Source organism: Sorex araneus, chromosome 4 (assembly GCF_027595985.1).
Source record: "Sorex araneus isolate mSorAra2 chromosome 4, mSorAra2.pri, whole genome shotgun sequence".
NCBI classification, from domain to species: Eukaryota; Metazoa; Chordata; class Mammalia; order Eulipotyphla; family Soricidae; genus Sorex; species Sorex araneus.
In genome coordinates, this window is record NC_073305.1 from 142,051,693 (window position 1) to 142,079,414 (window position 27,722).

The 27,722-nt window shown below is 39.7% G+C and overlaps 2 protein-coding genes across 2 annotated transcripts; both read right to left on the bottom strand.

The window, feature by feature from the left end:
- Positions 1-286: 286 nt before the first annotated feature.
- On the bottom strand, positions 287-4,351 carry TSPYL4 (TSPY like 4). Its single transcript, XM_055135551.1, has one exon. It carries the CDS (start codon positions 4,250-4,252, stop codon positions 2,990-2,992), a length of 1,263 nt encoding a protein of 420 aa, XP_054991526.1. The 5' UTR covers positions 4,253-4,351; the 3' UTR covers positions 287-2,989.
- An 11,608-nt stretch (positions 4,352-15,959) lies between these two features.
- TSPYL1 (TSPY like 1) lies at positions 15,960-18,992 on the bottom strand. The gene has a single exon (XM_055134852.1). The coding sequence runs from the start codon at positions 18,889-18,891 to the stop codon at positions 17,659-17,661; it is 1,233 nt and encodes a 410-aa protein (XP_054990827.1). The 5' UTR covers positions 18,892-18,992; the 3' UTR covers positions 15,960-17,658.
- Positions 18,993-27,722: the final 8,730 nt, after the last annotated feature.

The following is a 27,722-nucleotide window of genomic DNA, read 5'->3' on the forward strand; positions in this document are numbered from 1 at the left end:
AGGGCTCAGAGTTCACTTCTGGTTCTGAGGTCAGGGATCATTTTAAGTGGGCTAAGGGACCATATGGGTGCCAGGGATTCAATCCAGATTGGCTGTATACAAGGCAAACACACTACCCTTTGTACTATTGCTCTGCCCACCCCCCAACACCCCTGCTCTTTTCTTCTTTTCTTTTTTCTTTAATCTTTCAGGACTATGCTTGCTATGACCATAATCATATGGCAGCTTTTAGTTACTCCCAACCTTTTTTTCTTTTTTGGGGGGAAAGGCCTAGACACCACAGACAAAACTTTATTTATTTTTATTTCTTGGTAAAACAAATACAGCAGTGACAAATTTAATTTTTCCTTCAAGCACATAAAAGACAAAAGTACTAACAATCCTTATTTAGTTTGACAGCAATTCTACAGGTACTTACACTGGTTAAGAACATAATATATCAAGTATATGACAATATATCAAGTACATGACTACTAGGTCAAGAAATATCAAGACAACAGTCACGTTCTTTTTGAGATTACTTTCACAAGACACAGTGACAACTTGCAAAATTCCAGACTCTTCAAAGATCAGACTGTTCAAATTAGAACTGTAATTGAGTTATACATGAAGAGAGACCAGAACAAGCTGATATATTAATAATCACAGAAGGCTTCATATTACAAGGACACAAGTTTGATATTTTGCACACATTCTCAATTACAGGCAAAGAGAGGATTTGTCAAAGTCAATTTTGCTAGCAAGCAAAACTGGAAAAAGGATTTTACTCAAACACAGTGAAGTGAGCATATACCATTCATCTTCTATACATAAAAGATTATTCCTAGAATAATAGAGAAAACATCCTGACTTGCATTTCTATGTACAAAAAAAAAAAAAAAACTGAATTCTAGGAGTTGAGAAAAACTGGAAGAAAACACTGCTCCAAGAATCACCTTTAAATGTCAACCACTGTATCTCTGGGGAAAGCCTCAGCGATGACCCCTCACAACTCAGACCCTGCTATATTAGTCTTCCCTATCTGCTTTCCCAGCCTGGGTCACCAGAGCACATTTCAAGGATTTGTTTCCCCAGCATTGAACACCTTTTGCTGCTCCTTCCTCCCTAACCCCAGAGGATGCTTAGGGCAACACCTTCAGAAAAAGAAAGGGAGATATTCTTTATCCCCACCACACAACTCAAAAACTAAGCCAGCCCTGGCAGCATAGCTGTTTCACCTATTGGAACACACCCTCCTACACATCCCCACTAGAGAGGTGGGGAGGCTTAGCTTCTCCGCAATGCAGACAGCAGTCTGCTTTCTCATTGGCTAGCACTGAAGCAGAGAAGGAAATTAAGAAGCTGAGAACCAGAAGGCCTAGCAGCAGAATGGACTCCCCTGGGGTATCAAGGTAGTAATAAAATTTTTAAAAGATGACAGGATTGTCCACAAAATGCTGCCATGGAGTCAATTTCTTAGTGGTCCACCATTACAAAAAAAAAAAAAAAAAAGAAAGAAATTCACCTTTACAGACATAGATTTAAATTACATTTTGTTGCTTTAGTTCACAATTTTCTCTGGTCTGTCTTGATCCTCCACAATGTGAGGTCTTCAGATTCTCCTCCCAGTTTCTCAAAATAAAGCTCAAAACACAAGTTTTGGAAAATGGGACAGGGTAAAGGGTGTTGTCAAAATGGCCTAAAGGAAGATTAATTATAGCCTATAATTAAGCAAGAATAAGCCATAGAGGTCTCCTTTCAAAGGGTTTAGAACTTTCTCCCTCTGAACATAAGAACAAAGCAAATTAAATTTAAAAGCCTGCTTTGCCAGTTTTGTTTTCTATTTGTGAAGAGTAACTGCTTCAGAGATGGGAAGAGAGATGGGAGTACTTTTGGAGGAAGGAAAGGAAAAGGAGACACGAGGGAAAGGAAAGGAAGAGGTGGAGAAAGGGAGAGATGGAAAGAAAGAGACAATCAGATATATTTAACAGGTCCCACAGACCAGAAATACTTCTTTCTCAGTGCCATCTTGGGAGCTTGGTCTATTTATACTAACTAGGTAAAGGTGTTAGGCAGGAAATACCTAGCCTAAGAATGATTTCTTGGCTAGGATTCAGAAAAGTTAACTGCTGGAAGGAAACCCCATTCCAGCCTTGTTTTGGTCACTGTCTCATAGGACTGCCCAATCATTTTGCCTGATTGGGTTTATGTGTGACCCATGGGCCTTTGAGAGCTTTAGACCACAGATGATTCTGGAAAGGCAGACAATGATTCCTGTGCAAAGCTCATCAGAGGCTGAAATAAGTATGGGTGGAGCCTAACAGGTCTTGATACTCACCAGCATCTGGTCATGACGCACAGTGACCAAAGGCATAACAGACACCTCTCATCTGTTACCTCGTCCATGCCTAGTAGCCACCTACCAGCCACCTGATACTGCCAAAAAAAACGGATGCATGGCATGGTTGCAGGAAGGCAGCTGGAATCCTGTTAATGGTAGCCTGAAATGTCCAGTCTGGGTTGATGGCTGGCATCATCTATAGCAGCTTCATCTTGCACAGGTGCACCTCAAAGACCAGCATAAAGTGTGAAGCCCAGTGAGTTATTTGCAAAGATGTATCAAGCTATCAAAGATGCTGTGGTAGATAACCACTGAAAAAACTGATAGGCTCAGTCACAGAAAGGATCCCAAGTCATGCACGCAAAGGAAGATGGTGTTTATCTACAGCATCATGTGTTGGCACAGAAGCAGTGGAAGGGGCATGCACCTGGAACATGTAATTGGATGTAAAACAGTATGAAGGCCCTGAAGGAAAAAAAAAAGAGCACTGGCGTGTAAGTTGCAATGCTGCAACTGACTGCTGAAGACTTAGAAGACTGTTGAAGAATCAAAGGACAAAACTCAGTATGAAGAGCTAGCAGATGGAAAAGCTGCATGCTGATGGCCAAGCATGGGTCCAAGAGGAGATGGTATGGTAACTTGAGCAGGAAGCTTCGGCAGGAGCAGGATTTAGCCAGACTGGAACCTGAAAGACCTGGGACTCTCCACTGGAGGTCGTACAGCATCTCGCATTCCTCTGCGGAGCCCATCACCCATCAGGTAGTACTGCAGGGGGTTGGACCAGAGTTCTCCTCTGATAATGTCAGCAATCGCGTCGAATTCAAGAAGGCTGTTGTCTGAAAACCAGTTGAAGAAACTGGGAATTGTGTTTCCTTCCCGGTTCCGATGGACGTGAGCCTGGGGGTCTTGGCCCCGGTGCCAGCGGATTGGAGTGGAAAGAGACACCACTCGGCCTGACGCCCTGCGCTCATATTCCTTGACAATCCCCTCATTTCGGAAGTAGGGGTTGTTCTGAAAGATGAACTTGAATTTGCAGCCTGATCTCGGGTGCTTGAGCTCTTCCACCTCCAAATTGATCATGTACCTCATTATATCTTCATCTTGGCCACTGATCATCGGGGACAGCTGGGGGTGGTTTCGAAAGGCAGTGACCCAGAAACCTGGGATATTCTGGATAATGAAGCTTCTGCGCTGCATGTGGAGCCTTCGCATACGGCCGAATTTGCGCTCCAGCTGAAGAAAGGCCCTGTCAGCCTGGGCATTCACTTGCGACAGCTCCAGATCGATGGCCTCAAGAGAGTCCATGCAGTTATTGATCTTCGGGGCCTTGGGCTTCCCCTCCTCTTTTCCTCCTACTGCCTTATTTTCCTTCGGCATCCCCTTTTCTCCCGCCACCTCCGCTGCTCCTCCCTCCTTCTCCGCTGCCACGAGAACGCCGCACCTCTTCATCATTTCCTTGGCCTTCACCCCAGCCAGGAGCAGAGACCCCAACCCCACTGCGCCACAAGCTTCTAGTGCTTTCTCCCCGACAAGGCCGCGGGCCTCTCTACGCGGACGGCCTTTTTCCTGGCTATTGTCAGACGCCGCCGCGGCGGCGGCGGCGGCGGCGGCGGCGGCGGCGGCGGCAGGGGCCGCTTCCCGGCCCGGGGTGGGAGGCGGGGCCTCTTCCTGCGCTACTTTGGTGGCTGCACCGACGCGACTCCCCGCAACTCGGATGCGGAGCGCGAAGCCACAGTCTACGGGTTCCCGGGCTGCGCCTCCCTCTGCGGCGGTCCCCAAGCTGCTCTCACCTGTGTCCGCCATCACTTGCTTCGCCGCGGTCTCCGTCCCCTGGCACGGGCTCGCGTCTGGAGGGGCCGAGGCGTCTTCGGGAGGAGCGAGGCCGGGGGTTTCGGCGACAGGGAGGTCTTTGCTCTCTTCCAGGCCGCTCATTTTGGCAGAAGTCAGACCTGCAGGAGGAGCGCGTCTCTGGTCCTCTGCAGGAACTGTGCTCCACCCCTCTGGCCACTCCGCTATTTCTCTCGGGAGAGGATGCTACCATGGCAACCGTGACGTCATCCCAGCGCCTAGTAACCTCGCGCGAGAATTCTGTAAGCTTTGTGATTACGCCAGTCAGTCAAGAAGATTCTTTTGTCTTCTTTCTTGTTACCTAGCGGTTAGATGTTGCAACTTGGAAGTTTGGGCGTACGTATAAATTGGTGCAGATCTCAATCAGATGTGTAAGAACTGTTAAACATGTTGATGTTCTAAGGCGCTTAACGAATTTCTAAAACGCAAGATATTCTCAAATGTTCACTTAAAATATTATGTATTTGTATCTGGTAGATCATAGGGCTTAAGCGTAGTAATGCGGATAAGAAACTACAGGCCTTCATATATAAATTCTTAACAATTTAAGATGAGTGGAGCTTTGTAAGAAAAGCCACGTCGCGATATTACATAGCAAGGGCAGGAAAGAAAAATCATCTCATCCTAACACGATATAATGAATTATTTCAATATGCCTGGTACATTTTAAAATTTACATATTTGGAGAAAAGTAAACAAGAAACTGGGCGATTTTTTTTTTTGCTTTTAATATAAAATGTGTTTTCTCTGCTTAGACGTGCACACACACGCGCACACTCACGCACGCACACGCACCAGCGCATGCGCCTGCAAATGTAGCATTGACTTTTCTGGAAGAAATACAATCTCAGATTTTAATTATAAAATTATGCATAATAAATACATATTCCCGGGTTTGATATTAATCTAAAACTCGCTTCACAATGCCTGTGAACATGTGGTCAGCAAATATTTGCCAAATTTTGCTCATTTAATAATTTACTGCAGAGCAGAAGCAATTAACTGCTGGCACCAAAGTGATTATTTTAATTAAAATATTTTGTGATCACTATTTAAGGTGTTAGTGTTAAAATACTTAAAAGCACTTTTAGCTATTACCTACTCAATTCTGTTAGCTCATATTCATTTGACAGTACTGTCATTACTATTTGCTATTTTATTGGATTGTAATTATACTGATACTAATCTTCAGAAAAATCAAGAATGAGGAACTTAAAATTTGTATACTTATATTTAACTCAAATTCATACTAAAAATGATTCTAATTGCAATTTTTATAAATACTACTAAAGAGCATCTCAGATTATGATCTTTTAAGAACTCAGGAGAGGAACCAATGAGAATTTTAGAGAAAAGGGATTTAGAAAATGCAGCCGATATAATAAGTTGTCTAGTGAGCTAGTACAGTGACTGACATTACAGAGGAACAGCATGTCATATAACTTCATTGCTGAGCTCACACAGATTTCTTCTGATAATTTCTTACCTGTTATATTAAAGGACAGACTGTTCTGACTGGCTGCTGCCAACTAACAAAAGAATATGCAAACAATTCACTTATTCTGAACTAACAATTACTTGTTCTCCCTTTCCTTTCTTTTAATAAGTCTTCCCCTCTCCTTCATAGGGAGCCAATCATAGTGCTTTATTTCCCTTGTAACAATGTGCTATAATTTTGTGACTGAGTTACTCTTTGACGCTACTGTTCCTCAACCCTGCCCTGCCCCCACACACAAGAATCTTTACATGATTGAAAGATTTAATTCTCTAGCATTAAATTAAATTTTCCTGAGCCACATGCAGAGAAGCAGCAAATGGTAAATGAAGGTTACCTTATTATGCAGAACAAAATAAACTTTGGTACTGCTATATGCAAAAGAATAATTGAAGATATATAAGACCACTACTATACTAATCAACTTTTCTTGTGGTATAGATAAATTTTTTTGCAGATTTATAGCTCTATAAATTACATCAAGGAATACCAACACAGATAATCTTTCAGAGTCAAAATGAGGAGGATATTTAATGAGCTCAAAGAAACAGTATAACAGACATCTAATAAAATACAGGAGGATATGAAAGAAACAGTGGAACATACAGCCAATAAAATACAAGAGGAAATGAGAATAGAAATATTTGAAGCCCGTGGTCAATCTTTGATTATTTCTACTAGCAGAGATTTTACATAAATAAAAACTTGGTCATTCTCTAAAACTCCAAGCCTTCCTAACACAGGTTGCACTAGGCATTTGGGGAAGAGAAAGGGAGAAGATCCCAAGGCTTCATACATTCAAAGCATGTGGCCTTCAACTGAATTATAACCCAGACACACTAGATTTTTGAAATGCATTAAATTTTATAAACAGGGACTCAAGAAGTACAGGTAAATTACCTACCCATGGTCAGACATGTATTAATTACCAATTTGGTCCTTCCATCTCCTTTACCAAGGTCTCAGTGTTGTTGTTTTGAAACTCATCTGCATTTCTACAGTGCTTCCAAATTTTGCCATCCAATATGCTGTCATATTTATCCTCCATAACACTTGATTTATTTTTATGCAGGTGAATTTCATTCTAGACAAGTATCATTGTATAGCAACTTCTTCTTGGCCCCGACCATACCCCAATTACTATGTTATAAAAAATTTTGATCACAATTAATTTAAGTGAAAAAGTTTTAAGTTTTATTAAAATGAATAGCAATGCTGGTTTTTCATGTTGTATGAATAGATGTATACTGTAGCTATTAATCATTTTATATCTTTACATATTGGAACATAGGTTACTTTTTTATATACAAAAGTAATAAAACAGAGCCTGTTTTGTTAACAATAGACAGTAAACCTCTCCATAAAGAGTTAATGATGTATTTGCACAGAAAAAGATACATCAATTTCTATACAGAAAAAAATCTAGGCATTAATTTTCACTTCTTATAGGACAAGAAGTTTAACCAGTCAAATATAAATTAATGTAATCAAATAGGAATGACTAAGATGTAAATACTGGAAAATTTATTGAATTTATCACTATTGTTACCCTTTTGAGCTACAAGTATTTTATTTTTCAGAGAAAAAAAATGTTTAGTGTCTTTGATATGATACATATACATTCAAATATGTATCTTACTAATCCTCATAACCATCCTGAAATAGCAACATTAGGTCCATTTTACTTTATCTCAAAAATAATTGAAATAGTTAAATCGAGTTCCTTATCCAAGGTTAACCAGCAGTGGTAGAACCACAATCTGGACTCAAATAATGACTTAGACACCTATGTATTTATTCATTATATTACTTTGCAACCCAAAACACAAGCCATTTCATAGGTTTCCTTTTCACATTGCTGGTTGTTTCCTTTGCCATGCAAATAGTTTCATTTGACTGTATTTGGTATGGTTTAGGATTTGGTTGTGTTTTGTCCCACCTAGGAAATAATTGCCAAGGCTGATGTCATGACACTTCTCCCCCCACGTTCTAGGAGTTACATAGTATTATTGGGTCTTTTAAATCTTTGAATAATTTTGAGTTATAAGTTTATTGTGTAAAAACAGGGTTAATTTCATCCTTTTGCATCAAGATATCCAGTTTCCCCAATACTATGTTAGAGAGTATTTTTTCCTCGTGAATATTCTTGGTACCCTATGAAAGGTCAGCTTACATGTGTGAATTTATTTCTAGGCCCTCTTCTGTATTGACTTATAAGCCTATCTTTATGCCAGCAACATATTTTGGTCATTGTTGCTTTGAAATTTATTTTAAAGTCAAAAACACAGTTCCTCCACCTTTGTTATTTTATTGGTTTTTAAGCCACATGCATTGGTGTTCTGGAGCTACCCTAAGCTTGGTGCTCAGGTCTCACTCCTGGTGGTACTGAGGACCATGTGGTCAGGAATCAAAATCAGATATACAAAGCAAAAGCACCAGCCCACTGTACTCTTTATCTGTCCTATGTATGTGGCATGGTATCCTGAAATTTTAGAATTGTTTTTCTATTTTGGGGGAGGGGATTTTTTTGTTTGTTTTAATTGAATCACAAGATAGTTACAAAGTTGTTCAGATTGGGTTTCAGTCATATAATGTTATTTGGAGGAATTTTTGCATATATATTCATTAGGATTTTGATCTATAGTTTTATTTTCATGTGCCTTTGTCTTTGGTACCTGAGTAATGCTAACATCATAAAATAAATTTGTGTTTACTCCTTATATTTTGGAAGAGCTTGAGAAGTACTGGCATTAATTTTTCTTTGGTAGATTTCACCAGAAAATCCTCTGGTCCTGATTTTCCTTTTATGGAGATTTTTGATTAACCAATTTGGTCTTTTTTTCTTTTTTTGGAGGGGAGGGGATCACACCCAGCGACACTCAGGGGTTACTCCTGACTCTGCACTCAGGAATTTCTCCTGGCAGTGCACAGATGAACCAAATGGGATGCCCAGGATTGAACCCGGGCTAGCTGTGTACCCACTCACTGTGCTATCACTCTGGCTCCCCAATTTGATCATTTTGTTATTGGTCTGTTTATATTTTGGTTGAACATGTAACTTACATGTTTCAAGGAACTTTACTCCTCCTACATTATCCAATTTGTCTTTCTTCCCATGGTACTATTTTATGATGCTTTGGTTTCTGTTTTATGGTACCAGGGATGCATTGCATGTGAAGTATGTACTTTGCCACTGAACTATATCTCCAGCCTAATCATTTTATTTCTATGCCATCAGTTGTAATTATGTGTGCTTTTTTTTTTTACTTCTGATCATTTGAGTTCTCTTTTTTTCATAGTTAAGTGTTTAATTTGGTTTAGCTAAAAAATCAATGCTAGCTTTTTTAAAAATGTGGTCAGATAACTTTCAATATCTTTTATTCAAACCATAATGCCCAAAAGGAAAGACAGACAGACAGAAAAGTAGAAAAGTGCCTGCCTCAAGAGTCATGCATGGTTGGGGCTGGAGCAATAGCACAGCAGATAGGGCGTTTGCCTTGCACTCGGCCAACCCAGGTTCGATTCCCAGCATCCCATATGGTCCCCTGAGTACCGCCAGGAGTGATTCTTGAGTGCAGAGCCAGGAGTAACCCCTGTGCATCGCCAGGTGTGACCCAAAAAAAGCCAAAAAAAAAAAAAGAGTCATGCATGGTGGGACAGAAAGGTAGGTTGGGAGGAAACTGGGAACTTTAGTGGTAAGAAATGTACACTAGTAAAGGGATGGGTGTTGGAACATTATATGACTGAAACCCAATCATGAACAACTTTGCAACTGTGTATCTCACTGTAATTAAAAAACATTTTTAATTAAAATTTATGACTTTCTTTGCATGCAGCTTCATAGCTGTGCATATTTTCCTTATTGTTTACTTAACCCAGTGTTTTCTCTTCCTTTTGTTACTTTACCTAATTAACTATTCTATTCTTCAAGACATAATTTGAGTAAGAAAAATTTTAAATATATGGTCAGAGATAGTACTGGATTAATTTCATAAGATTTAGCTGTATTAAGTAGATTTTGGTGCAGGTAGTATAAAAGCAAATCAAACTCTTATGAAGCTATAAAGTATACTAAAGTTCAAAAATAAAAGAAAACCATAAAATATGAATAAGTGGAGAATCAAGTTGAACTTGGTATATGAATAATCCGACAAAGACATGAAATATCATAATACTGATAATAATTGATCACTTTGCTTTTTTTTTGGCTTTTTTGAGTCACACCTGGCGATGCACAGGGGTTACTCCTGGCTCCACACTCAGGAATTACCCCTGGCGGTACTCAGGGGATCATATGGGATGCTGGGAATCGAACTTGGGTCTGCCATGTGCAAGGCAAACACCCTACCCACTGTGCTATCACTCCAGCCCCAATCACTTTGCTTTTCTAAATGATTGTAGATATATATTTCCAGTCCTGTTGAATGGAACTAAAATAAAATGGGTTTACTACTATTTCATGATTTCAAACCTTAATCTAATACCTTAAGAAATCAGTTTATATAAAACTTAGCATTTTAATTGAGTATCAAAACTGGCCTGAGAGTAAATTCAGAAGTTTGATCTCTACATTAAATAGTTGAAAGCACCATCTACACTACCAAGTTTCTACATGGTACTAGTAATTCTTAGACCCATATCAGTACAGCTTTCAACTGTATAGTGGTAGAAGTCAAAACCTGGTGAAGAGGTTAAAAGCTAAATGTCTCATAGATTGACTCAAACTTCAAATATATGTTAAAAATGTTATTTATATTTGCTGATGATATCAACTATTCTTTATATCTCAGCATCCAAATTCCAGAAGGATATTAAACATTTAAATTATTCTGGCCCGTTCTGTGCATCAGAAGAACAAGTTCAAAGTGTAAATATATAAAACATTTTTAAAGACAGGAAATAGTTGTAATCTAATATAGTTTGGGAAAATCTTTATAGTTTATCATAAAGGTAAGTAGATATATATTTATGAATTATGGGCTGCTGCAATATGATAGGTGTCTTAATTTGAAATATAAAGCCCTAAGTGAGACATCTACTTGAATATGTATCAATTTGCTGATCATCTATTTCCCTACTGACTGGAAAGTGATACTGAAACTGTAGGATTACAAAGTGAAACCATACATGAGTTTGTCTCATCTTTCTACGTCAGCACGTAGATGGTGAGGAGATATGTACCTGCAGCAGAATTGACTATCTAAACAGGGTTTAGGATGCTTGTCTTGCACATAGCCAGTTTGAGTTTAATCAATCCCAAACACTGCATATTATATACACACATATACACAGAGCACTGCCAGGAGTGACTTGCAGTCAATTTGGGTTCGATCCCCAGCACTGCTTCTGTCACACCCACACCCCAAGCACTGCCAGGAGTGACTCCTAAGTACAGAGCCAGGAATAAGTTCTAAGAACTAATGGACATGGCCTAAACATATCACATACATATCACACACTAAGAGTCTTGTTTTGTTTTATAATCAGTTTCAGGAGACTCAACAAGAGATGAAGGGGAAAAAAAACCAGGATTTCGATTAGGGCAGTGGTTCCTCAATATTAACATGTCTCAGAATCAACTAGAGAACTGACTGAACTATAGTTGCAAAGTTCGACCTCTTGAATTTCTCATTTTGTAGGTAAATCAAAAGTGGAGTTTTAGAATTTACATTTCTAATACTCCAGTGATGCTGACTCTGTTGTTACAGGAACCACCTTTTCTGATCTACTTATAAGAGAGGAATGGACAGAAACTGAAGAAGGATCAAGGCACAGCTGGCCTAAAAGATTCTTGAAAGTGCTCTAGGAGACTACTATAGAGTATGTCACCAATACTATATACAGGATGATAGTCCTGAATACACATTCTTCAGTAAATAGAGAATGTCAGTACCAATTGATTTGCAAGTTAAAATCTCTATTTGGGCAGAATCCAGAGGACTGAAGTGCATGAGGTAGGCCTGGAGTTCAATCCCCTGCACCACATGGTCCCCCTCAAACTGCACTGGGGATAGCCCTGATGGACCCCAACACTGCTGGCGTGAGCAGCACTACATCAGTGCTGATGCTGTTGTACCACTGGGAACGGACCTGGGCCCCTAAGCACTCCTCACCCCAAAAAAAGTCTAGAGAGGGGCAGAATCGATAGCACAGTGAGTAGGGCATTTGCCTTGCACACAGCCGACCCAGGTTCAATTCCCAGCATCCCATATGGTCCCCTGAGCAACGCTAGGAGTAATTCCTGAGTGCAGAGCCAGGAGTAACCCCTGTGCATCGTCAGGTGTGACCAAAAAGAAAAAAAAAGTCTAGAGAGTTAAAATTATGCCTGGAATTGAGACATAAAAAAGAAAAAGAGGCAATTCCAAATTTTAAATTATAAATTAAATTATAGAGTTAATAAAAACTTAAAATGTCTTGCAAGTAGTCAGCAACTTTGAGAACAGGAGAAATCAGGAGATAAGATAGTGGTGAGGGTACATGCCTACCATCAATCAACCCTACACAGGTCTGAGAATTATTAGGCTAGACTGACAATTTATCTGGATGAATAATGAAAAATTCGAAGTGGAAATTAAAACTGATTACTTTGTCCTAAAATGTGCTTTCATTTTTTAACACAGTGCATAGCATATACATTTCCAAATGTTTGCTATAGCTGTTATCAGGTTTATAATGCATTTTCCAATCATCAAGAATATTAACTTATGGGGCTGGAGCGATAGCACAATGGGTAGGGCGTTTGCCTTGCACATGGCTGACCCGGGTTCTATTCCCAGCATCCCATATGGTCCCCTGAGCACCGCCAGGAGTAATTCCTGAGTACAGAGCTAGGAGTAACCCCTGTGCATCGCCGAGTGTGACCCAAAAAGCAAAAATTAATAAAAAATTACTGTCACTGTCACTGTCATCCTGTTGCTCATCAATTTGTTCGAGCTGGCACCAGTAACTCTCTCATTGTGAGACTTATTGTTACTGTGTTTGGCTTATCCAATACACCACGGGTAGCTTGCCAGGCTGAGAGGGGCAGAGTAATCAAACCCGGGTCGGCCACACAAAAGGCGAACACTCTACTCACTGTGCTATGCTGGAGTGATAGCACAGCGGGTAGGGCATTTGCCTTGCATGCGGCTGACCTGGGTTCGATTCCCATTATCCCATACGGTCCCCTGAGCACTGCCAGGAGTAATTTCTGAGTGCAAAGCCAGGAGTAATCCCTGTGCATCACCGGGTGTGACCCCCCCCCCAAAAAAAGCACAATAAAAAATAAAAAACTAAAATTAAAAAAATTAAAAATAAGCTTCTTGGCACTGAAGATATATAGTAAAGGAAATAAGTTATTTGCCTGGCATGCAGCTCACCTGGGTTCAATATCCAAGACCACATATGATCCCCAAAGCATAGAGCCAGAAGTAAGTCCTAAGCCCCACTGGGTACGGTCTATGAACAAAAACTAGAGTGAAGTAAGCTTCATTAAATTGTATTGATCTAATGTAATGCCACATTAATTTAGAATGTTGCTGGCCTATGTAATAAACACAAAATGCTACTTAATATTTTCTGAATTGCATGTACACTGGTAAATTAAAACAAATGAACAAAAATTACCCAGAATGTTGTCTTCTAGAAAAACACCAAGCTATAGGACCCAAATGTTTTTGTCTAAAATATTATGTATTTGTTAAAAACTTACCCAGAGAAGTCAAAGGTAAGACAGGAGAAAAGTTATCCCAGAAATAAGCAAACGAACAATAATCAGAATGTGGAATTAGCCCATACACTCTCAGAAAAATGCAAATTCAGGACAAGAAAATAAAAGTTAATAAAAATATATAATTTACATCAAAATTAAAGAAATATTCATTTGTTATATAATAGATCAAACACGATGGCCACTTAATACCTGCATTAAAAACTAACACCCAAAAGGAGAGAGGGAGTAAAAGAGAATGTGCCTGCCACAGAGGCAGGGAAGGGGGGTGGAGGGAAGGAGTGGCCGTGGCAGGAGGGATTCTGGCAACACTGGGGGTGGAGAATGGGCACTGGTGGAAGGATGGGTACTTGAACATTATATGACTGACCTAAATGTTTTTAGCGGCTAAACAAACAATATAATGATCAGTAATCTACTTAGCACCTACAGCTTCTCTATTTGTATCAATAATATGCATAGTACATTTCGAAAATTGACCTCTGCATACAACTTCTTCATCCTGAATATTTGATAACCCTTAAAACGTCTCAAAAAATTTCATGGGAAAACATTTTAATTTTCAGATGTTTTATCTGCTTTACTGTTTTCCACTAGGTCAAAAGTCAGGTGATTCTATAGAACTTAAAATTTACGAGAAGCCAAATTTTACAAAATGAAAAGGACAAATAGGGGGAGATGCTAATATATTTAGTTCTAAATATAAATATATATCGCTGGAGTGATATTTAGTTAATCAAAGTATTATTTCAATATTCACTACCACTGAATAACTGAGATGCTGTACATTTTCTTGTCTCTGAAATCCAAAGCATAAGTTTTACTTGCAGACTCAATTTGAACTAGCCTCATTTAATGTGCTAAATAGCCAAAGCCAGCTAGAGACTACCATATTGGCCAGTGCATGTCAGGAGTCTATCTTCACCTATTTCCAGCCTAATAGTTGACTTTGAAATGTACAGGACAAAAGCACATAAAAATTGACCCAAAATTAATGCATTTTCAAGAAGACAAATAAAGTTATTGTGTTTTGATCTTTTCTAATGACTTGAGAATGTTTCTGGTAAAAATTTTGTAGTTCTGAGGGCCAGAGAGAGATATAGTAAAGGTACTTGCTTTGCACACAGCCGACCCTGGTTGGATTCCCCAGCACCCAACCCCCAAGCCCTCCAGGAGTGAGGATGGTGTGCACCCTCACCAGGAAAAAAAAAAAGAATTAATTTGCAATACCTTATAAACTGTTTTCTGGGAGCTGAAAAGAAATACTACAGCAGATTGGGCACTTGCCTTGCACACGGCTGACATAAGTTCAATCACTAGCATTCCATATGGTCCCCAAAGCCTGCCATGAGTGATCCCCAAGTGCAAGCCAGAAGTACTCCCTGAGCACAACTGGGTATGGACCCCAAACTAAACCAAACCAAGGAAAAAAAAAATCACATTTTCTTTCCCTCATCAAGTCTGGACACTAGTCTATTTTGTTCTAATTCTCCAGTAGAGATGCTCATTGTGTCATTCAGTATCTGGTGACAAAACTTAAACTAGAAACAGAAATGTAATAGATTCTTTCTTCCCACCTCTGCTTTTACAAAGCTTCCAAACTGAGAGAGGAAAATGTAAAAATACACTTGTATTTTCTATGTATTTCACACAAAGCTTTATCACTTTGTGTCAAATATTTCTTTACCTATTAGTCTTTTCCCAACTATTTAACAATAAAAGAAATAAACTTTATTTTTTTTCTCCTTCTCAGTCTGGTAAAATACCTAATGTTTGTGTAATGCACTGTTGAGTTGTGTGTTATATTCTACTCCAAATCTTATTTTACAATCCCAGTCAGAATAGAAAGGCCGTAAGACAAAAATGTTGTAAAAGGCTTTGAATATTTTGACATAGAAAATGAAACATCTGGGGGTAGAGGGATAGTACAGCAGGTAGAGCGTTTGCCTTGAATATGGTTGACCCAAGTTCAATTCCCAGCATCCCGTATGGTCCCCTGAGCACCACCAGAGGTAATTCCTGAATGCAGAGCCAGGAGTGACCCCTGTGCATCGCTGGGTATGACCCAAAAAAGCAAAAAAAAAAAAAATGAAAATGAAACATCTGAAGGAACAAAAGTTTTTACAGCAGAGAAAAAGTACAGGTATAGAGAGATAGGAACTCTGAACATTTGGTTATTAAATGTGAATAATAAAGTCTCAATTGCTCAATAATAAAATGAAGTCAAATGGGTATATTTGAGGAATGGAAGAGGTGGTAGTTCTGCACAAGTTGTATGAGGCAAAAAAAAAAATGACTGCTATAATTATTAGCATTTTAAAGCAAGACATTTCTTATATAACCATTTCTACCTTGGATGGTCCAGTAGTGTGCCTTATTTTCTTGTCTTTGGAAAAAAGCTTGTTATATCCATTTAAGCCCTCAACTATATAATGTTATCTAATAAAAAAAAATCTAGGCCTGTGGAGAAAGCTTAACAGCTGGAGCTCTTGCTTTGCGTTCAGGAGACGTACGCTCCAAACTCAACACTGCATAGTTCCCAGAGCGTCACTAGGTGTAACTCAAAATACAAAAAATAAAGACATTGAGAAGATTAACATGCTTTTATTTTACCATCATGCACATAAGGAAAACAACTATGCCAATGGTACATTTTCAAATTTGACAGCAATTCCACAAGCATTTATGGTATAGGAAAAGAGATGTCAATTATGGAATTGTTACAAAAGCAAATTATCAAGTCAAAAACTAAGCCACACCTTTTCTGTATTACTTTTCCAAAGGACAAGTTTCAAAGTCTTCAGAATCTGTCAAGAACAAGTCATTCAAATTATATAATAGTTTTAACAAAAACAAAAGCAAATTAAGAGCTGTCATGAATATCTGTCTCTATCACAAAAGAAAATAAAGTTTTAAATGCTTCCAACTGAAAGCACAATATAGCCTGTAGAGCTCCTTTGCCTCTAAGCAAATACAAAGTCAAGGATTTTACTAAATGCTAAAGAAATAAAAGTTAGTCTTCATTTACTTACTGTACAAACTAAGTCAAATATAAATACAAAAGCACCCAAAGTTGTGTGCCACTTCTTTAAATAAACTCTTCTCTAGGCAATTCCCTTGAAACTCCCTTCAATGGTCCCATGGAAATACTGGGAAGTATTTCTCCTCCCATCACCACTGACAAAGAATGTCTTCCATGAAGTCTCATTTTAGAACTAATTTTTACCTTTATCCTTTTATTGTTTCTCCTGTTTGAAGAAACCACCACATTCTCTTTAGTTAGCCTACCTGTTTCAAACTATCACTTTTCATTACATCTAGATCTTCTTTTAAACCCCCACGGTGTTTTGAAAGAAGGTGAAGGGCAGAGATAAAAGGCAGATTTAAGTGTTATAGCAACCTATTTTACAGTACAACCTATCGCCAGGAAAAAATGAAAAGTTGTGGTTTTTTGTTTGTTTTTGAGAACTGGAATTGCCCGTTTGGTACTTAACTTTGTTCAGAAAGAGAGGAGGTACATAAAGGTACCTGGATTTAGAACAGCCACCATCCTAACTTTGCCTTGAGGGCTGAGTTCACCATATCACTTCAATTACTTTCCTAACAAAATTCCTAGAAGATGGAGAAAGACGGGAAGAAATGAGGGGGTAGAGGTATGGTTTTGGGTTTGGTTTTTTGGTTTTTTTTTTTTTTTTTGGTGAGCTGAGAGAAAACCTGTGTCCACCACAGACCAGTTTTTGAGATTGTTTACCAGAAACCAAACAATGGGGCTGACAACAGTTTGAAAGATAACAGTAACAGGAAGCAATAGGTGACCAGAGGTACAAAAAAGGAACAATAGATTCATATAAACCAAAGGGTACAGTGATGCTCTCCCTCCATACCATTAACGCCCACCAACTGTCCACGGGCTATATATCTGCATGGCAAAATGTGTACAGAAGCTCCTAGAAAAAGTCAGAGTTTCAGGTTGCAAGTTGTAAGCAAGAGGCAGAAAGTCCTGGAAACGGTCCAAACAGAGCAGATAAAAGCAGTGCAATATACAGTATCATTTGCTCGGCGATGATAATGCAGCATGGGATAGCAAAGCAGAATAATACGAAGGCTATGAGGAAGAGGAAAATCGTCTCCATGGAAGGTCTCAATTCGGAAGTTGAGAGAAATGGTCACAGATATATCAGAGAAGGATGGAGTGTGGAGAGGGGGGAGTCATACCCATTTCTGATGTAAGCACAGGTCCAGCACGAGGTGGTCGGGGATTTCGTACAGCATTTCCAGGGTGGACGTTTAACCAGACTGGAACCCAAAGGGCCTCGGGATCTCCACTGGCTCCCGGATGGGGCGACGTCTGGGCCTGCGGATTCCGTCACGAGACAGGTAGTATTGCAGTGGATTTGGCCACAGATCCTCCTTGATGATCTCGGCGATCTTGTCAGACTCGGGAAGGCTGTGGTCGGAAAACCAAGTGAAGAAACTGCAGACCATGCCTTGGTTTCTGCGAATGAAGGACTGGGGCTCGTGGCCCCGGCGCCAGACGATGGGCGTGGCGAGAGAGACCACCCGGCCAGAGTTCCGGACCTCATACTCCTTCACAATCAGCTTGTTTCGGAAGTAGGGGTTGCGTCGGAAGAAGAACTTGAACTTGCAGCCCGTTCTCGGGTGTCTGAGTTCCTTCACCTCCAGGTTGGTGACGTACCTTAGCATGTCCGCATCCTGGCCCCTAATGACGGGGGCCAGCTGCGGGTGGTTGCGGAAGGCCGTCATCCAGAAGCCCGGGATGTTCTGAATGATGTAGTTCCTCCGTTCCAGGTAGTGGCGACGCATCCTCCCGAACTTCTGCTCGAGATGCTGGAAGGCCCTGTCGGCCTGGGCGTTGACCGTGTCCAGTTCCAACTGGATGGCCTCCAGGGGGTTCATCCGCCGCTCCATCGGCAGCGGTCGGAAGCGGAGGACCGGCGCGGGTCCGTTAATCCCCGCCACGTCTCCCGCAGCCCCCGCGGGGTTCTCCCCGACCTCCATCTCCTCTCCCTCCACCTCCTCCTTCACGCCTCCCTGGGCCCCCTCCTCGCCCTCCTCCTCCACGGCCGAGCTCGCCGCCCCGAAGCCCGACCTCTCGGCGCCACGGCCTCCTCGGGCCCAGTCTCCGCCGAAGCCGCGCTGCCCGACTCTCCTCAGGCGGCAGTAAGCTGCCACGGCCGCCGACACGGCTTCGGGGCAGTCGGGGAGCGGCTCCACATTGGAGGCTACGTAACAGTGATCCCCGGCGACCAGGGCCTGAGGGGTCAGGCCCCAGGCCCCGGGCTCCCGGCGTGCTCCCCCCTCCTCGGAACGCTGGGGCTGTGGCAGCGCGGAGACCTCCGAGCTTTCCTCACCGGTCGTCGCCATCACCTGGGACGCCTCAGGTTCCTCGCGGAGCCTCGGGCTCTGGTGGGGATGCGCGTCGACCGCGGCAGGGTCGGGAACGGGAGGGCTGGGGGCTGGGGGGAGAGGGGTCTTCTCCTCCCCATCCTTGTCGCTCATGTTGAGGGCCGTTAGAAGCAACGGTTAGGAAAACGACTCTCCTTCTCCGAGGTCCAGCACTCCCGGAGCAGCAGCTGTTGGTGCCCGCCTCCCTCTGTAGTCCCGCGATCACATCCGTGAGGATGACGTCAAGGGGGGGCGGGCACTCACGCGAGAACTCGTCTATGCCTGTGATTGGTTCCGCTGTTGCCAGCGGCAGAATTTTGTGTTGTCGTAGCTGTACGGGGTTAATCCGCTGGGACCGTAATTTGATACGTAATTAAGTGTTGATGGGCATCAGAGACTGAAGGCAGCCGCGACCCTCCTGCGGTGCGAACTGGCTTCAGCCTCTAGACTGGGGCAGTTGTAAGGACCAGGTCCTGCATTGCCTGCTATCCCGTCCGAAATAAACTTGTTCTCTGGTTCCAAACATTTTCGTAAGCAGAAAAGTAAACTGGTTACCCCATAATTTTCTGGAGCAAAATGCTTTTCAACTAAGATGTATAGCAAATTGATTTCCCCTATCAAGTAGATGTGAGCAGGTGATAACCAATTATAGTGTCTACCATTACCAGGCGTTTTAGCCCTAAAGGAAGGCATAGAATTCTGAACAAAGCCCTACATTTATAATCTGCACCCAAGAACTGCTACATGAAGATGACAAGGATTAAGTTAGGATCAGTCTTCCACCATGGAGACGAGAGGGTGATTTCCAGCCCCAAACATTAGTCTTGAGTGTGCAGAGTTAATTTCTGCAAGAAGGTTGGGAAAGCTATTGAAGTATCTTCTTGGCAATCAGCACATTTAAGTTTATTTAGAGGGCTATCAGTGTGACCAGTTTCAGTTGTTGACTTATAGAAAAAAAAATAAGTATGATTTGGTTACAAGGCCTCACAAAAGTACCAATATGGGGCCATTCACCTTCACCGGTGCTTAGGGGACCATATGTGGTGCTGGAGATTTGAACCAGGGTCAGCCACATCCAAGACAAATGCCTTACTTCCCGTTTTATGGCCCCTGTGGCATTAGTTTGAAGCTGCAGGAATGAAGAAGGCAGCCTCAAGAAACTGGAAAGGTAAGCAATGTATTCTTCCTAGAGCCTCCAAAGGGATATACTCAGCCAACACTCAATTTTATTATTTCTAAATTCTAGAACAGTAGGATAATCACTTTGTGTGATTCTAAACTTTTAATTTTATGGTACTTTGCAACAGAAACATTATAAACCACATACCCCTTGAATTGAAGACATGATTATGTGTATATGTGCCTCAAGTTTTTACCACCAGTAGTCCCTTTAATTCTTTCCCATTGCTTCATCTGAGGTCTTGCCCAGATTTTACGATTTATCGCATCTTGAATCTCTTTTTGATTATCAAGACCAGAAATACACTTGATCCACATACAGAAATAGAGTAAACCTAAACCATAAGATATTTGAGAAGAATAAAATGCATGAGAAGAGAATCATGCATTTTTAATCATGTTTACATAGTGGCTAGCATACTGTGCCTTGGACAGTATTGCTGTTAGAATATTATAAACAACATCCTGTTTATAATAAAGGGATAATAAACAATGCAGATTTTCCTCCGTGCAATTTAGGGCTGGAGCGATAGCAAAGCAGTAGGGCGTTCGCCTTTCACACCCGGACCGATGTTCGATTCCTCCGCCCCTCTCTGAGAGTCTGGCAGGCTACCGAGACTATCACGCCCCCACGACAGAGCCTGGCAAGCTACCCGTGGCATATTGGATATGCCAGAAACAGTAACAATAAGTTTCACAATGAGGGACGTTACTGGTGCCGGCTGGGACAAATCGATGAGCAACGGAATGACAGTGACACTGACAACTTGGTGAGAACTGTGTAGTTGTCACTCTTACTCTCCTGCTAATCTGTCACCACCAGCAAACCAGAGCCTGCCGAAATGAAATCCTAATCAAAATGAAGTTCTACAGGCATGGTCTATAAAAGCATAGATCAACAGAAAAAGCAGTTTTGTTTTGCAAACAATTACAAATAATTTATGTTTGTGTGGTCACACTGTATTAACATAGAAACTCTGAAAGCCTAACATACTGAGGTGAGTTTACATAGCAAAACGTTCAATAACCAAAACTTTGGTAATATACTTCATAGTATACATTGAATGTTCACTTCTTCTTTGGGCATGTTTCTTAATTTTTCTCTGTAAGAAACTTAGAACCTGAAATTATTTGAAACTTAAATAATTTACCCTAAAGGAAGTAATGTACTCTAATGTACCTTCTATTTTTAAAATTAATTAATTTATTGTTTGCTTTTTGGGTCACACCTGGAGATGCACAGGAATTACTCCTGGCGGTGCTCAGGGGACCATATAGAATGCTGGGAATTGAACCCGGGTCAGCCACATGCAAGGCAAATGCCCTACCCACTGTGCTATTACTCCAGACCCGTACCTTCTATTTTTTTATCCAGAAGGCAGTGCCAGTCTTTAGCCTCTCATAGAAGCCGTGGCTTTATTTGTCAAAGCAATGACTGATGACTGGCCTAGTTATTTTTCTTTATTGACTTGTGAGGGAGACTTACTTACATTGATAGATGCAGAGCTTCAATGAAATACCAGTGCAAAGATATTTCAAATAGTAACTCATCAGTGCTCTTACTGGTTATGTTAAGAAAGATTTCGGTGATAGATGGTGCATGTAGCTCTTGCTAAATTCGGTTTCCCAAAATTTTGTTGACACACTCTGAGGTCACTCTTTTTTTATCTTATTGCCACTGTATTTGAAGAGGCTGTGGTATAGAACGTTTGATTATTTATATACAGAAAATGAAAAAAAAATCTAATTTGAGTTATGTAAATATGATAGTAGCACTGTCACTCTAGCACTGTCGTAGCACTGTCACTCTAGCACTGTCGTAGCACTGTTACTCTAGCACTATCATAGCACTGTCTTCCCGTTTATCGATTTGCTCTAGCGGGCACCAGTAACATCTCCATTGTGAGACTTGTTGTTACTGTTCTGGGCATATTGAATACACAACGGGTAGCTTGCCAGGCTCTGCTGTGTGGGCAGGATACTCTTGGTAGCTTGTTGGGCTCTCTGAGAGGGACGGAGGAATCAAACCCACCTGGGTTTTGCCGCGTGCAAGGCAAAAACTGTGCGGTTTTGCCACGTGCGAGGCAAATGCCCTACCACTGTGCTATTGTTCCAGTCCAAAAAAATGATAGTAGAGGACTAAATTATAATTATAACATTTCATGATAGAAGACTCTGATTGCCATCACTTGAATAAGGGAAGGGCCAACTAAAGCAAGTATTTGGAGAAAAAAGAAGATACATGCCTTCTATGTCATTTCTTTTTCTATAGAAAGATACTTTGCTTGGAGGAAAGCATCTAGTATCTCAACATGTATCAAATTCTGTGAGTTCACAGAGTTGCTTATGGGGGTGAGGGGGTGGAAAAGACATTGCTACTTGCCACAGAAAATTGTACATATCATAGTTGGTATATTACTTGTTGACGTTTCCACATTATCTTTAGAATCTAAGATTCTGAAAAGGAGTTATGTGTTTTTTTACTTGAGACAGAGTATTCTACTTTCTGAAACCTAGTTTTATCCTGTTCCCACCACAATTTTTTCTTATTTTAGAATTCTAGGAATTTTACAAGCATTAAATTAGCAAATTTCATAAAAGAGGAAACATTAATACTCACATGTTAACTAACTTAATCATAGTCATTCATAAAACGTTTCCCCTCACCCACTTCTTCTAGATTTTCATTACTACGTAGGTAAGCTGTAGAGCTTATCTTCTTCAGAATTCTTACAACTATTGTTATGAGCTATGCCAAGCAATTTAGCACTGAGTTATATACTTTCTTTTATAGCTGGTGAACTTCTATGTGAGAGTCTCTCATCATAGTGTTCTGATATCTACCCATGGATAGAAGCTTGGTTTTCTTCTTTTGTGTTACTCAACTTAGCATGAGACTGTGATTTTGTTTGATACTTTATAGTATATATTGACTTGAATAAAATATTTAGTAATATAAAAATGAAAATCTTATGCTAGAATTACATTTAATAGGAATATGTTTTGGCTATAATATTGCTTTTTGGTAGTTTGGTATTTAAGATGCACATTTGTACATCACAGAGCATATATATGGTAACTTACTGTATACCTACTCTCCCCAAATATCTTTTTTTTCCTAAGATAGTCCTATGGAAAATACTCTAAGATAGTTTTGTGGAAAACATTCACAATAATCATCAAGTTGTTCTCTGTTATACTGAGGATCTTTGTTATTATTTCTCAAGTAGTAAGAAATTGTTCTATGAATAAATATTCCCACAAATTAAGATATGTCTATAAAATATTTTTAATTTATGATAAATAGCTTTCACATTTACTGTTTCTGATGTGCCAATACTATTGTGAAACACTTTCCCACATAACATTTACTTTTCATAAGAAACCCATGAAGTAATGCTAATATAAACTTAATTTTTTTAATGAGGGAACAGAGATAAAGAGAAAAGAGTAACTTATACAAAAGTAAAGGACCTATGAGACAAATCCAGGTGTTTTGGCTAGAGTTTATGTTCTGTGTTAAGTCACTGATAGAAGCATAAAGTTATCCTCATTTGAAGTTAACATAGTTTTTTGCCTCTTATTTCATATTCCACCATCATATTATTATTTGTTAGGAAAGTGTTAGAGAATTTGTTTGCTATTTAGAGAAAATTCATCATTCCTAAATTCAATATTTTCTAAACCTACATAAACCCAATGTCACCTATTAAATAATATTTTATGAAAGTTTCCACATTTTTTTTAAGTTTCCACATTTTTAAATGAAACTTATAATTTTTAGATGTCAATATTGTAACTTAATTGTTATAAAATAGAAATAATTTATAATATAACAGAGACCTTAATATGTCTGCACTATAAACATGGACAAAGTAATTAGAAATTATGGTGTTGCACCTGTTGACACGATATGGGTGGACACTGATGAAAAACCACAGGGTTTTTACCTGTGGTTCAGATACCATGAGCAGTGTTACTCTTGGTGATGAATTTGTGAAATGATGATCAAATTTTGATTAAGTTCTGGCAAAAAGAAAAAGGCAATTTTTCTTTTATCAATTGGCTCTTATATATACTCTTCCAATGGCTCAACATTTCTTCCTTTGAAATAAATATATTTTATAAGAAATATGTCAGGATATATCTTCAGAGACTATGTGTCAGTCATGGCGTGTCATATTTTCATCACCTATGAATGTGTGGTGATTATTATTACTTTCCATTTTCCCAGAAAAGCTAATGATCATCTGAAGAAGAAATAAAACAACTGATTTGTGTCTGAAGATATATTGAAACCTTTAAAAGCTAAAAAAGGTCAAGATAAAATTTATGTAATTGATAGTGACTTTTTAAAAAAATTAGATGGATGAGTTCAGCACTATTTACAGAAATACAGTGTCATCAATATGCTAGTTAGCAGAGAGGATGATATTGTTTGAAAATACATGGATATTGACAGAATAGAAATCTGTTTCAAGAAAGCACCCCTTTTAAATTTTTGCATTTTTAAAATACATTTATTTTGGTTTGGGGCCACAGCTGGCAATATTCAGGATTTACTCCTGCCTCTGATCACTGCAGGTGTGACTCAGATACCATATGGAGTGCTAGGGATCAAGTCAGGGTGGGCTGCATGAAAAGAAAGTGCCTTAACTCCTGTACCATCTCTATTGCCCTGTTTCAGGAAACTCTGAGTATGAAATTTCATAAAAATTTTATTTTGCTTTTGTTTCCCCCATTAATATGATTTATTTTAAATTTAGTCTAAGTGGGATCTTTGAACATGAATAAAATTTGACTTATACATAAGAATGCTCTATCAATTACTATGACAAAATTTCTATTAGTTATTCTGAATTGTCATTCAGAAATATGACAAATTTTTATCACTTAGATTGTTTTTATTGAGATACACAATTACAAAGATGTTCATGATCTGGTTTTAGTCATATAGTGTTTGTGTTCCAACACCCATCCCTCCACCAGTGTCCATTTCCCACTACCAATGACTCCGATCTCCCGTTACCTCCGTGTTCCAGTCTGCTTCTAGCAGCCTCTCCCTCCCTTCTCTCTCTCTGTCTCTCTGTCTCTGTCTCTGTCTCTCTCTCTCACATACACACACACACACACACACACACACACACACACACACACACACCCTTTGGGCATCATGGTTTGCAACACAGATACTGAGAGGTTATCATATTTATTCCTTTACCTGCTTTTAGTCAGCACGCAGTTCTTACACAGAATGATGATTTCCAATTATCTTTGTCATAATGGTCCCTACCCCAATTGCCTTCTCCCCAGCCTTTGAGGTAGTTTCCAACCGTGGACTAATCCTCCTTGCCCTTGTTTCTACTGTGCTTGATCACCCAGATTTTCAAATTCTCTGTACCATCAGTTTTCACAATATGATAAAAATATTTAAGTATTTTCCCTTCTTAACCTTTCCAAGCATCAGGTATTAACCTCTTATTTCTGATTTTTATTGTCAAAATTTTCCCTACATTTTTCCTTGCTGATGTTATTTGCTATGGAATATATGTATATATATACACAAACAAAATGAAACTGCATTGTTTCATGACTTAATTGGCAATGGTTTTAATTTTTTCTTATTTATATGTATACTATTTTGCAGCTCAAAATGATTACAATATTATTATCGCTGAAATATAGATTCCTTCCTAAATATTTCATTGCATAAATATGAAACAGTGCAAACACTTGCTTTATATGTGAAATGTTAAATTCCAAATATATGTTAGTAGGACAATTGTAAAGTTTGGGGCCATACCCTATGATGCTTGAGAGTTGTCCTAGCAATGCTTGGAGGACATGTGGGCCAGAAATTGGAGCTGGGCCTCCTGCATGCAAAGCATGCTCTCCAGCACCTTGAACTATCTCCCGTCTCGGTGGGAGAAGACTCCCAGAATGACTATCTAGCATTATTTTACCCATCTGATGAAACCCAATAACAAGTCCCTCTTCTTTATAACATTCAAAACTCTCTCTACAATTTTCTGTAAGGCTCCCACTGAGTGTGCTTTTTTAAATTCTTGGTGGAAATGGTATTACTGTTTGTTTTCACTAGAGGGAGCAATTGACCTTTAAGAAAGTGAAATGCCTTGTGTATGAAGGGAGAATTTGAGAATGGTTTCTTACTATAAATGAAATTTTCTTGTAATTTGAGTAATAATATTTTATTCCCACTAAGCTTTGTTACCAAATAGTTTTCTCAGATAAACTTAGGTTGGTAACAATGATTTCCAATAGTGATTTCCAATATTTTGGGTTCCAAATTAACCCAAATTCTCCAACACTGTTCCGAATTATGGGGACAGAACAGTCACATCTCCCTGAGCTACAGTTTCCTCATAGGTAAAATAAAGACTATAACATTTACTTTCTAGAACTTATAATACTAAGACTTATGTAAGATGTTTAGCATTGTAAGTTTCCAACTATTTTCTGTTATTTTCTGCTGAAATTTACATTTAGTCAAACTGCTACATATAATCAGATAACACTTTATTAGAAGCAATTGTTTAGGAATTCAGAGAAGAAAGATATCCATGAATGGTCAGTAAAGGCATCATGGAGGAAATGAGTTGAGTTAAAGCTTGATATGGGTAAAAGTTGAATAACTTGGGAAAGGTACGGCATGAGATGGTAATCTATTTGTTCACTGTTCCAGCAGTTTCAAAATGCATTCTATATATGCACTGGCCAATATAGTGACCATTGTATATTCATACACTTATACATACATATGCATAAAATATAACCACTGTCCACAGATGATTAAATTTATCTACACAAATCACATTTCAGGTCCTTAAGGGAGCGGGGTTGTTTTGTTTTGCACTGGAAGGACCTCCCAAGTGGTCCTCAAAGGTGTATGTGAGAACCTAAGGATGTGGTGCTTCTGAGGTAATATGTGAGGAGGTACAAGGACCACCCCAGTGGCACTCAAGGGATGTCAGGATCATACATGAAAGTTCATGGCAGGCATTGAGGGCATACCTAGCAATTCTTATGACCACATATTGGGGGCTATCAAACTAGGTCAATCACATATAAGGCAGTCTCTTAACCCTTATATTATTTTTCTATCCCAAGAAATTAGTTTCATCTGTCAGTAGCAACATCTGTCAATAACAACATCTGTCAGTAGCAACATGTGACTTGTTTCAACTATAATCAAAAGTATGCAGCATTTCATCATGGCAGAAAGTTCTATTGGACATAGTATTTTCAGATGGTGGGAGAAAGGAGAACTCTTAGAATTAAAATACCATATTTCTAAGATATAAGGCCAGTAGCTTTAAATGAGGGGAAATTATTTATTAATATTGATGCTATCAGTTAGCATTTTTATTTTTTAATTGTAAGCACAGTAGGTAGGGCGTTTGCCTTGCATGTGGCCGACCTGGGTTTGATTCCTCCAAACCTCTGGGAGAGCCCACAAGCTACAGAGAGTATCCCGCCCACATGGCAGAGCCTGGCAAACTACCTGTGGTGTGTATTCGATACGCCAAAAGCAGTAACAAGTCTCACAATGAAGATGTTACTGGTGCCCGCTCGAGCAAATCAATGAGCAATGGGACGACAGTGCTACAGTGAAATTTTTAATTTTAATTTTTTTCTTTTTGGATCCCACCTGGCGGTGCATAGGGGTTACTCCTGGCTCATACACTTAGGAATTACTCCTGGCATGCTCGGGGGACCATATAGAATGCTGGGAATTGAACCTGGGT

Bases quoted from the DNA above. Each gene is read 5' to 3' on its own strand.
- TSPYL4 (XM_055135551.1), bottom strand. From the start codon at position 4,252: ATGAGCGGCCTGGAAGAGAGCAAAGACCTCCCTGTCGCCGAAACCCCC.
- TSPYL1 (XM_055134852.1), bottom strand. From the start codon at position 18,891: ATGAGCGACAAGGATGGGGAGGAGAAGACCCCTCTCCCCCCAGCCCCC.